General features: G+C 34.0%; 2 protein-coding genes and 1 long non-coding RNA gene across 3 annotated transcripts; all 3 read left to right on the top strand.

The window, feature by feature from the left end:
- Window positions 1–1126: 1126 nt before the first annotated feature.
- On the top strand, window positions 1127–2515 carry LOC146746007 (uncharacterized). The gene is made up of 3 exons (XM_085498887.1): window positions 1127–1256; window positions 1447–1710; window positions 2319–2515. The coding sequence occupies exons 1-3, from the start codon at window positions 1127–1129 to the stop codon at window positions 2513–2515; spliced, it is 591 nt and encodes a 196-aa protein (XP_085355013.1).
- A 73-nt stretch (window positions 2516–2588) lies between these two features.
- Window positions 2589–3708, top strand: LOC146746006 (uncharacterized). The gene is made up of 3 exons (XR_014929438.1): window positions 2589–2673; window positions 2802–2900; window positions 3526–3708. It is a non-coding gene; the product is annotated as an uncharacterized LOC146746006 (long non-coding RNA).
- Window positions 3709–11078: 7370 nt separating this feature from the next.
- Window positions 11079–12322, top strand: LOC144348660 (synaptogenesis protein syg-1-like). The gene is made up of 2 exons (XM_078007828.2): window positions 11079–11155; window positions 11940–12322. The coding sequence occupies exons 1-2, from the start codon at window positions 11116–11118 to the stop codon at window positions 12248–12250; spliced, it is 351 nt and encodes a 116-aa protein (XP_077863954.1). The 5' UTR covers window positions 11079–11115; the 3' UTR covers window positions 12251–12322.
- The last annotated feature ends 488 nt before the right edge of the window (window positions 12323–12810 follow it).

The raw sequence follows: 12810 nt of genomic DNA, 5'->3' as shown, positions 1-12810 counted from the left end.
TAATATTGTAAGAGAAGATGATGGTATATATACATGTTATGCTAGTAATGGTGTAGGACAACCAGATAGTGCATCAGCTACAGTTTCTGTATATTGTAAGTACTGTTGTATGTGTAGTGTATTGATATTTATTTGGTGTTAGTAATATTGTAAGAGAAGATGATGGTATATATACACATGTTATGCTAGTAATGGTATAGGACAACCATGTAGTGCATCAGCTACAGTTACTGTATATTGTAAGTACTGTTGTATGTGTAGTGTATTGTGAGTTATTTAGTGTTAGTAATATTGTAAGAGACGATGATGGTATATATACATGTTATGCTAGTAATGGTATTGGACAACCAGATAGTGCATCAGCTACAGTTGCCAAGAGCAACGACAAGAAGAAAAGTAACCAATCCTTTTATTCTTACATTCACGAATGTAATGTTAATAAATAGTGCTGCTTTCGCAATCACTATTGTTTAATTCTAGACGCACCTGTAATCACTGGTACTACAGAATACTATTGTGAAACTGGTGAATCAATATCAATGAATGTATCTGTAAATGCAAACCCATTACCTGTGACATTTGGTGATTGGATAAATGATGACGTAGTTCTAACGGACAAAATAGATACAATCTCCACGAGTACGGTATTTATCGACGAAGTCACGGAACCGCATTTTGGCTTATATAATATTACTGCACGTAATGACATTGGTAGAGTTACACTTCAGGTAGAATTATATCGTGAAGGTGAGCGCAATGTTAGATATCTGGTTGTGAAAGTACATATTCCTTGCATTATTATGACATAACAATAATTGTTGATAATTTACAACTGATGTAACAATTTTATACAAGATAAGTAAAACTCAGATACTATATACTTTTTGACTTCTCAGATTTCATACCTTGATTTGGTTGGCCGAGGTGTATTGTAATCATGTTGTGATTATTGTTGACAGGTGTGCCAAAAATACCTACAGCCATGACTTTAAATGACCGTTCTTATGATAGTTTATCAATATATCTATCACCTGGGTATGATGAAGGAGAAAGTAGTGACATAGTACATTACTTTGAATATCGTTCAGCATTACAAGCGTCATTCCAGTCTTGGCCATCTGACGGAATGGGAACAAGAAATACCACTATATGGATTATGCAGTTACAGCCGTCCACTGCTTATGAAATAAAAGCAAAGACAAGCAACAGATATGGAATCGGACAGTTTTCTACTACATATGTATTTGTTACTTATCGTAAGTACAATTATGCCATGAGAGCGCTCATAATATGTATATTTAAAATATGACACTGAATTTGGAGTGGCAATACTTTCTACGTTGTACAAAAAAAAATATATTAAGTATTTATTTGGGTCCGCGTTATACATACTTAAATCTCAGTCAACAATAATGACATATTTACTTTATTTTCAAACTAACACAGGTGAACCAATAGTTAATTTAAATGACCAGACTGGTATAATAAAATGGTCACGTCACGAAGATATGAAATATCAATGCGTGAAAATAGAAAAACTGGAAAGAAATGACAAATGGATTATAGAGGAGAATTGTTTAGACAGAGATGTGGTGGAGTATACAGTGAAAGACGGAAACGCGGAATATAGAGTGACGTATTGTACACGTGATAATACATGTGAGGGACATCATTTTAAAGCAATCAAAAACAATGAATATCAAAATGCAGGTACGCAAACAATGTTTCACGACCATATTACATCCTATTTGTTATTGAAAGACACTGTCATTGAGAAATCATTTCCAAACAATCATCGTATTATACTAGATTGACTAGTGTTTAAAACGTCTACACAACCAGCTCAAAGGCGCGTACAATGTGATGTGGCAGTAAGTTTGACGGTAATGTAATAAGTGTATAGTTACAGATTTTGTTTCACTTCGATGAAAAAACCTACCCATCACTAAAGCGTATTGATTAATATTGTTGTTGTTTGTTATAAACTCGTCACGTTGAACAATTGTATTTGTATGTAGTTTGAAAAAGCAGCAAATATACTTCAAAATTAGCTCATTGTTTTCAGATCCTTAGCATTTTAAATCACCTATGCCGAGGATTCGCTTAATGTGACATATATTCAGACATGCATTGGGAATTATTCAGTCGAATCAATGGGATTGATATATATATATATATATTTATAATTCGTACTAGTTAAGGAAGTAGCTAATAGCTTAACTATTTCAACGTGTGAAGAACGTTTAGCTCTAAACATTCGTGCCTAAATTATGTGTGTCCCATGTTTCAATTATCATTCCATAAATTCAATATTGTAGATTGTGTAGAATGTTCTAACACTGCTGCAATTAGTATTAGTGTACTCGTATCTCTACTTGGTGGTTGCGTAATTGGTTTCTTAATCGGCTTTATCCTGATTAAGCGGGTTACGAAGAAAACGGCAAATCAGGTAAAGCAAATTAATTGTATTAACAATACTCAGTATCGACATTCTTATTCCATGTATAAGCTCTAACTGCAACATATGTATTACTTTTCATATTTTGATTTGCATAAGATGTGTTATCATCCTATTCCATCTTTCAGATCCCTAGAGAAGATAGCGAGTTCACCATGAGATCTGAAATTAGAAGTGAGACTGGATATGAAATACCGATGTCAGTGTCATCTAAGGTACTAACGTAATGTATTAAATGAAACACGTGTTAACCTAGTAATTGTCCACGAATCGAATAGTATTGAATATAGATATATTCAATGTATTCCATTTTATATATATATATTTCTTTTGAATCACACAGTCACGTGTTGAAGTTGACCATACTTATACGACACTTTCACCAGAGACAATGGAACCTGCTTCAGAATATGAATTACCAAATATAAAGGATGTCAATACGGTATGTTTTGAAACTAATTTACATTCACGATGTGATATTGTTTTATTATCAATATATTAGAAAATTTATATTCACAGATTAGGCCAGACTTTTTTTTATTCCTTTCTCGAGTTTTCGAGGCAATTTTTTTGAGGAGGCGGAAAAAACAAAATTAATTCTTTTTTTCCATTAGATTTGTGTGATTCTCAAAGAATCCATGTATAACCTTGTTCCTCATCTGTGCGAGAATTCGGTACTCCCACGAAAATACAACTTGGATTTGGTATGAGGCGGCGGTAAAAAAATGAAGACAAAAATAATATTTTTTTAGCAAATTTTTGCCCTCACAAGTCTGCGGGCGCGAGATACTACGCTGAAATAATGTTTTTGTTTCATTTTCGGCTCATGTTTATTCGACGGGTTCGCGAAACAAAGGATAATAAAAGTCTGGCCTTAATAACAAGTTTATTTTATTCATGTTATTAAGTTGATTTTAACATATACTAGTGATCGCAAAATAAAACACTGATTTGACATAATAGTGTATTTGGATTTCGCAGACTTCGATATGAAATGTTTTTTATGTTTCACCTCTGTATATATAATTGGTCTCATTTTTGTTCTTTGCTTACATTTTTTTTTTCAGAATATTCACAACTAGAAACATTAACAAGAAAGTTGATGTTTCCATAAAGAAAAGATTGTAATATGATTACTAGAATATTGCACAAAGGGTCACATCCCTTAACAACACTACGAGAAAATAATGTCGAGACAATAATATGAAATTAAATTATGTATCTAATGTAAATTAAAAAGCTTATAAAAAGACAGTGTTTTTACGCAAACATGTGTATCAATGTTTTAACTTCGTTGATCCATTATCTACTTTTGTTCCTATTATAATTATGTATATACACATCTTGTAAATGTACAATGTAATGAATTATATTCTTATATAATATATAATAGTGAAATAGAATAATTTAGAAACCTATAACAATTGTGAATACCAGAAGTTGTGGATATTGTGGTGTAGAAGTAAAATGGTTGAACCACAGTCCCTCTATCCCCGGTCTGGAAACGGTCATTGTATTAGGTGTGAATTGGCCTCCTTCCCTGGCAAAGGCGCATTGCCGGTATGGGCAAAGCATTGTCACGTGATCAGTACGCACCCGGCCACTATTTTTGACATCGTCAGTATTTTGTACTTTTTTACAACTTAGTTGTTTATTCCAGAATTCGTGCTTTTTCTCATATTTTTTTAATCAGATTATCTGTATAAGGTCATATTTTAGCCGGCGATTATTCTTTAATTCATTTATTTTACCAGCAGCGACACATTTTCGCAACAAATGTTCATACCTTTACCCAGATTTTTGTCGTTTTTGATTTTGGGGTGATTGAAATGAACTCTATTTTATTTACCATACTTATCGGCGCGAAACCAATATTTGTCTTCGATTTTGACATTTTATGATCGAAACATATCATTAAAAATTGGTGGGCTGATTTGTTATTTGTCACACCGCTTTTTATTAATGTTAAATTGAGCGACTTTTATGGATGCTTTTTAGTTTTAGATCGTAAATGCAAATGGCGACGTTTTGAAATGACAATGTACTCAATTCTGTGCTAAAAAATCGTTTATATACAAACATTGAAGCATTGTTATATACTTTTGCATAGAATAAAGTCATTAGTTGTTGTATGGTTGACTAGAGCTGTTATGAACCCCCCATGAATCAGAAATATCACAGGTTTATCGATCGACTACGTTAACATGACAACGCCATTTTGACAAGATTTATTTAGCGATGTCAGCATGTTGGCGATGTTTTTCCCTATTTAAACGAGAAAATGAACATAATTCCCGATATTATTTTTTGCAGGAACTAGATGTGTATGAGTTGGTAGGCTGGTTGTGATGCGTATCAGGGTTCAAAAAAAAACAAATTTCATAGTAATAATTTTGTTCACATGTTTGTTTACGTTGTGGTTGCCCGAATTTGAAGTCAAAGTGAAGTCATACAATGAGGTATCGCCTTGCATGACGGTAAATTTTCCGATTTGAATGAATATTTTGACGGTATTGCGATCAGTCTAACTTCCTGACTCCCTCGGCCCGGGTGTGAACGGTTTGTTTACCCGCACCATGGTTCGAGACAAAAGAACGCTAGTCGTTTCCAGACCGGGGATAGAGGGACTGTGGTTGAACTTTGACTCTGTGTAAATTGATAAAATATTAATCATGAAAATGCTACTTGATACATTATAATATAAATAAATATTCAAAATCTACAACTCTGAATACATTTGACCTGACTTGCCTTGTGCTCACTATTAATGTGTTAGTCTGCCGCTCAAAATCTGAATTCGTTTACTTAATTTACAACCACAATTTAAAAATTGTTTATTCTTGATCATCTGAAATGGAGGACACAGAGGGCGTCATACTAGTCATGTGTGTACATGTTATTTTTAAATGGCTGGGAGAGCAACGGTTATTAAAACATTCAAATTACTGGATTTTTTAAAAACATATTAATTATAATGTCAAATTGAGATGAAAGTTAAATGTAACGCCATCAACAGCATGTCCGATACGCTATTTAAATTAAACCTTAATTACAAGACGAGTATTGACTTTTCTATCATTAAACTGGAGTGATACCTTGCTTAAACACCAATTTAATTGTCAAAATGGCGAGTCATGCTAACGACATGACTGTATATAGATATATCTTGGGTAAAACCCCTGTATGCAAATTTGAAATATAAATACAAATTATTTGATGTTGGAAACAATGGACACTTTGCTCACCTGGAGCATGCGTTGAGAAATTCAATTGATATATCAAAGGTATTAAGGACATGGATCCTTGTTGCCAGTCTCTACTTCATGAAAACATGACCTAGGCTAATCAGTTACATTAGAACTTAAAAACGTCTATGCATCGTACATGTGTACCGCAAACACAATATAATGGCATACTGTTTATCATAGGTTTATATAGTTTGCTAATTCCCAGTCGGTTCAGAACTTGATCGTGGACTAAGTAATTGATAACATATTTGAAATGCCACGACTATGGGCAGTTTGAGTCATAATCGAAAAGGAGTTTGGAATTAAATAAAGTGACCATGAGTGAATGCAGCAGTGTAAATTATATTTGATTTTGGGGATTAGACTCCACGATATTTGATTCCGGTCAGCTCTAGTGCTGAACTATTTCAAGATTTATGGTCAAATAAAATGATTTAAAATGTTCCATTGTAATAACTACAATATTAAGTGTTATATATAGTATACAACGTGGTAAAGCAACTTCAGAATTCGATAACACTATTTCCTGAGCTGATATAGACGATCACGATAGCATTTAACAGTCAAATCTGTGAAGAACTAACCACAACCAGATACAGAATTAGTGCCTAAAGGTTCACTGTTTTAACACAACGCACCTCCGACAAAGACTATATAAAATGTGTAACAATTTGTGATACTGGGTCTGACAATAACTGATAAATGTATTTTTTATGATTTTAATTTTGTCATCCCTTTTTATCATTTAAACATGCATGACATCGGTTTTGGTCAATAAGTTTTGCATTTGCCATGTAATTACTTTACACAATGAAACAGTACAACGAGGTACCTTACTGTAACATTCCTCTTGGTTCGACTAACTCCTATGTCTACACTATAGTCGTTCCACACAAAAGTATATTTGAACTACATTTAATTAGTTAGGGGCGCCCTACAACATAAGACCTCAGAATAAATTCACACTACCGCATTTTTCATATGTGAGTAGGATTATTTAGTGACAGTTAGGTCAAGTCGTAGACCTGCACATGATGTATGTCATATTCTATAGTCTGCTTCTACATCAATCGATCGTTTTGTGTATTTACGTTTGTTTCTGCTCGGAGATGCAATGGCGATAATACCCGATTGTGAAGGTCGCAGCTTGCATGGATTAACCTATTCTGATGATGTTGTATGTCAAGAAAGATTATTGATAACATCGTCTATTTTTTAGCCACTTGATAACATAAGCCTACCAAACCACGAAGACGCCATTTTGGATGAGAGTTGAGAGTTATAGGTAATCCGTTTAAAAATTTAAAAAATACGTTTAGAACAGATTGGTGTTATGGCGTTGACAGATGTATAATAATAATTTGTATTCGAAACAAGAAGATTTTAAAAGTAGATTAGAAGAACACTTTGTTGTGACCGTGGATGTAATATAAATGAATGCACTATGCAGTAATAAGGATTCAATTGAGATTGTGTAGAATACCAATAAGTGGCAATTGCATTGGTTGACAGCATGTGTTAAGTGAATTCTAAATGCGTACTTTCTACGTGAAATTAGTCAACACTAATATATTATACGCTTATATGACGGTAATGATACTCTTATCTTACTGCGAATATAATCACAGGTCATATTGAGAACTGTCAAATTGATTTTAGTGTATATGAATCAACCCAGATGCATTTGAACTTAAAATATGTTCCATTGTTTATCTCAACGTAAATGAAACATTTGTATTAGTCATAATACGCCCTCCAGTAATTGTGCAATTGTATTGTTCTTGTATGAACGATTTCACGTTATCAAACCGTGGTCAGAATAGAGAGTTATGGGCAATCCGTTGACATTGAACCCAGTTAGTAAAAATTGACATATAATTATAGAGTTTGACTATGTATTAACATTTAAGGAGAATAAACTGTATTCGAATCAAAAATATTATTTTGTTATTCGTATTGATTTTAAATCAACGCCTGATTACTACATAGCTGAAATGATGTTACTAATTTACTGCTATACAAAGGTTGAACAAAAGCTGCATACATATTTCAATGCATATAGAGTAAATTACGCAATGTCACCTTGACGAGATCAAATGCAAGCAATAATACTATGAGAGAAAATGCTGTTACATTGACATCATTTTAATAAAATAAATATTAAAATTGCTCATATAATTTGGCGGTATCACGATTGTTAACAATAGAATGAGTAAAAAATCGAGGTTATTGTCAATTCAATTGTTAGTCTATGGTCAGTTTTCCACTTTAATGAATGAAACAAGCCATTATTGAGTTGCAAGTTTATTTGTGGCTTTACTTTATACATGCGGGCATGTGGTTGACGTGAAAAATATTCAATGTTGGCATGGCAACCGCAACAAAACAAGCCGATAATATAATGGTTAAATACCCAGGGACTAATAACTTCCGATACAATATAACTTTCGTCCAATCTGTCACAAACATTGATTGCTTTAACATTGTGCAGTTATCGCGTTTCCGTCATCCATTCATTTCAGTCTATCGTATTCGCTTCACATATTGAGAAGGGCAATTTTCGATAATATACGACATACTTTTGTAGATTTAAACGAATCATAACTGAGTGAAATATCGTTAATTACCAAAAAAAAATAATTTAGATTTACAATTATTTATTTCAAGCATTGAACAGCAACGATTAAATAAACTATTAGCCCCTGATATATGAATATATATCTCATTTGTATGTCACAATGTTCACCGACTAAAATAATGAGCTTCAAGTTCACTTATATAGATTATACATATTTATGTCATCAGAAACGTACACTCAAAAGATCAGCTGACCAGATTCACCTTCTTAGTCTTCATATATTTGCGACACAGTGTAAATATTATTGTGTTTGTGTCACAATACGTTTATTTATTTTATTCCAGATTATCATGACTCGGATTACATTTACATAAATCTAACTTAATCACTGTTTTTTTAGTAGTACTATAGTTGCTGATGGACAGTTTGAATAATTTGGAATATGCGAGAAAGCGATGAGACATGGTAAATCTTTCTATTTTCCAAACAAATATTCTATTAATCATCGGTTGATGACAGAAATGATAATCAACAAAAAAGCGTTTAATAATTTGGACATAGCACCTGGTCAAATCAGTGTTGTATGTCATATTTTCGGGTTGAAATATTCATCAAACTTCATGAGTTTAAATAAAACAGTAGTGAAACCTACGCATAATTATGTACATAAGTTAAACATGAAATGCCGGCATGTTAGATTTACAGACGTTTAGTGGTACGGTTGTGAAAAAACAACAAGCCAGGAATTTAAAACAACCATAAATACCATCAGATTAAGAAGGTTGCCATGCATTGAGGTAAAAATGCACACAGAAATTTCAACGTGGTGGCAGTAGTGACAATTTTGCTCACAGTGTCTGAATTGTAGAAATCTAATCTGCATATCAAAGGTATCGAGGACATCAACCTAAGTTGCCAGTCTTCACTTCAAACACGACTGACCTTTGTGTTGACCTGTATTGTGTACCGCATTCAATGGTACTCAATGAATTTTTGAGCGGTCGCTGTAGCGTGTCCATTCAAAAGAATGACACACAGACACAATTTTAACCATGTAATGTTTACACTCATTTATATTTGTCGTAATTTTGTGTAAAATTTCGTTATTTACCATGCACAACGATAGGAATAGCCATAAATATATAATACACGGTTCTGGTCGTTTATTTATTTATTTTTGTAAATCTACACATATTCGTTTGTTCTCATGTTAATTGTAAGACACCAGTAAAAAACAGATTTTAGGAAAATTACATTTGTTTAAATTAAGCAGTGTTTCACACTCTCGAGTGCATACATGAAATTATGTATGCAAGGTAAACATGAAATGCTGGAGTCATAAATTGAGGTCAAAGTGCAATGAAGCATTTACTCAAGAACACTGTGGCGGCAGTATTGCCAATTTTGCTCACTAAGTGTCTGAATTGTGGAAATCTAATCTGCATATCAAAGGTATTGAGGACATTAACCTAAGTTGCCAGTCTTCACTTCAAACACAATTGACCCCTGTGTTGACCTGTATTGAGTAGGGCATTCCGTGGTATTCAATGGTTGTTGAGCTGTCTAAGTTAGAAGGTGTAGACTGGCGTTTCTAATCAAAAAACGACAAACACAGACACGCTCATTTATATATGACATGAATATGTGTAAAACGTAGTTGTTCACCATATGCAATAATAGCATAGGGTCTAAATAAGAATGTACCTGTAACTCATAGCCATAGATAAACGATTATGTAAACCATTATTTTCGTTAATTAGTTTAGTAAATCCACGCGTGACTCTTTTTATGCAAAATTGTAAACAGGCAACCTTGTATTAATATGCAGAGTGTAATTTCTACAGTTGCATTTATATGCTAAGTGCAATTGCTGTACCATATTTTGTAAACCCGCATTGTCTCAGCTACATAAGTTTAACATATTTAGTAAACCGGTATTGTAAATCAGACGTTACATCTTAGTTAGCAATGAGCAGTTTTAGTCAAGGTGCAACGTCTTGAATTGACGAGGTGATTGAGTTCTTCAATTATTGAGAGAAAAACAAACAAATGATTGGCCAAAGGCTCAAGGAAAGGTTTCTGCTGTGATTAGGTTGCATTGGCATTGTTGCATATTTCACTCATCAGCAAACAATTCTCTAATTTTTGCTGATATTGAACACTTGGAAACCATGGCGACGTATCTTAGCAATACACTGAAACCTTATGTGAATTGTGGCTAGAAACATCATGGCTTGTTTCTCATTAACGCAAAAAATTATCAGTTGCAGCAGCAGGGTCGTTGCTTGCCTAGTCGAGTACACAAATACTTGGCCGTTATAAAAGGAATGGAGTATAGTAAAAAATTCAATGGACGCTCGCATAGAAGAAAAACACACCCTGCATGGTTTGGTTACCTGTTTTTAATAATACACAAGAGAAGTGTGGTCAGAAACACCATGGCTTGTCTATCACTAATGCAATAAATCACATAAATTGCAACATAGTCAACGATCGGCCACTCCCCCTGTCAGTCAGTTTGCCAGTAAAAAATCTGAGATCTCGTAAATGTAGGCTGCTGAAACGATTTTGCATTAGCAAAAGTCACTTGAGAGACTTGATTGACGTTAACAAAATTCATACCTTTATGAAATAACCTGAATATTTTTTACAAAAAGTATGTGTAAAGATGTCAAATCGTTTGTGACAACGTGTTGAAGAAACACAAAATATTTCGTCTGCCCAGTTGGTGTACGTCAATTGAGTATGGGCGGCGACTAGTAAAGCGAGTGACAAGGTCAAGGGTTATGAACCCGGAAATACAAATTCATCGATACGTTCAGCGATCAAAGATGTTTATATCCTGTGTAGCCTTCCTGGTTGTCGTTTCAAGTAAGTTACCGTAATCTGTACGTAATGTTGATCTTAGTAATTGCCAGCATAAGCTATAGTAGCCAATACAATTAAACAAGTAGATACACCAATTGTGTAGCTCAACACATAATTGTATATATATATTCTCATAATTACTGTCCAACAACAACCCTTCCTATAATACCTGACCCAATTACTCTACGCTACTATTAATCATCACTGGATTTGAAATATATTATTTTCTCTAAGATGCGTGATTTTGGAAACCTAATCTGTGTTTCGAGCAAACTTACGTGTCTGATTATATGAATCTACGACGCAACAGTCTGGCTACAGTCGCTTATGTTGGATGTAAAAAAGCTAACAAGCCTTATATGAGCAAACTTACGTGTCTGATTAAATGAATCGACGACGCAACCGCGGTAAAATATAATTGGCTCTGAAACTAGCATGCACTATAGATACATCGAAGGGTGGAACAAACTCTCACTCGTATTTCGGCGCTGTGAGATATATTCGTTTAATTTCTTATTTCACTTCAATACACAGTGACGTTTGGTCATTTTATCATTACATAATTTAAAGTTTCAATGATATGACTTATTGATAATATAGTATTACGTTACTACAGAGTAGAATTTGTATTATACTACCGTGCTGTAACTTCAATATACAATGTTTTTTTTTAGTATGTTTTGTCGTAACTTTAATTTAAGATGACAAGTTGTCCTTACTTCACGCATTAACTTAAGACTACAATGGCATGTAATAAAATGGTAATACTGAAACCAATTTATTTTAGTGATGGCAGCAGCACAACCTCCTGATATTCTGATTGGTCCTGAGGATACATTGGCATATGTAGGAGAGACAGTGGTGATGAAATGTACAGTATCAAGTGGACAACCTAAGTGGTATAGAGTGGTACCTGGTGGCAGTGACATGCAGTTATCAGATGAAATATCAGTATTGAATCCCTACCAGATAGTAGGAGACCAATCTAGGGGAGAATACTTTCTACAAATACCAAATGTTCAAGTCAGTGATTCAAATTCATATCAGTGGGAACTTTTTAATGCAGATCGTAATTATTCTGTGACCGAATTACGCTAGCTATTCGAAATTGTAGGACTTGACAATTGGTTAAATTAAATCAATCTCTCTACACACAGACATACAAAACAATGGTTCCCGGTATACCTTTGTTGTCGCGTTTCTAAAATAAGAATGGTGCTATAATTCTCATTTGCCTGTTTTCGTTCGTTGTGGCTACGTCTGCGCGTTGCCAGATAGCATTTAGCAGCTTTGTCTTCTACACTCTTTTCATTCAGTTTTATATCCGCGTTAGCTATTAAGCAAAGTATTATCGTAGTTTAAATAACAACATTGTTTATTGCAGTAAGCATACTCGTAGATGTACAAATCCATTACATGCCATGTACAGGGGTGAAACCCGCCACCCACCCTCAGGTACATTATAGCATGTGTCATGAATTAGTTTTTGCGTATCTGTTGACCGATCTGTATCTAGTGAATGACTGTGTTATATCTGTCATCATTTACGGACGGAACTTGACTCAGTGATATGGAACTAATTACGATGTAACCGTCGCCATCCGGACCGCTATTACTGACGTTTGGTATTTGCAGTTAGAGAGAGCGAGCGAGAGCGA

This window comes from Saccoglossus kowalevskii, chromosome 5, assembly GCF_978046115.1.
Source record: "Saccoglossus kowalevskii chromosome 5, keSacKowa6.1, whole genome shotgun sequence".
Lineage (NCBI taxonomy): Eukaryota > Metazoa > Hemichordata > Enteropneusta > Harrimaniidae > Saccoglossus > Saccoglossus kowalevskii.
This window is presented reverse-complemented; position numbering and strand designations above follow the sequence as displayed.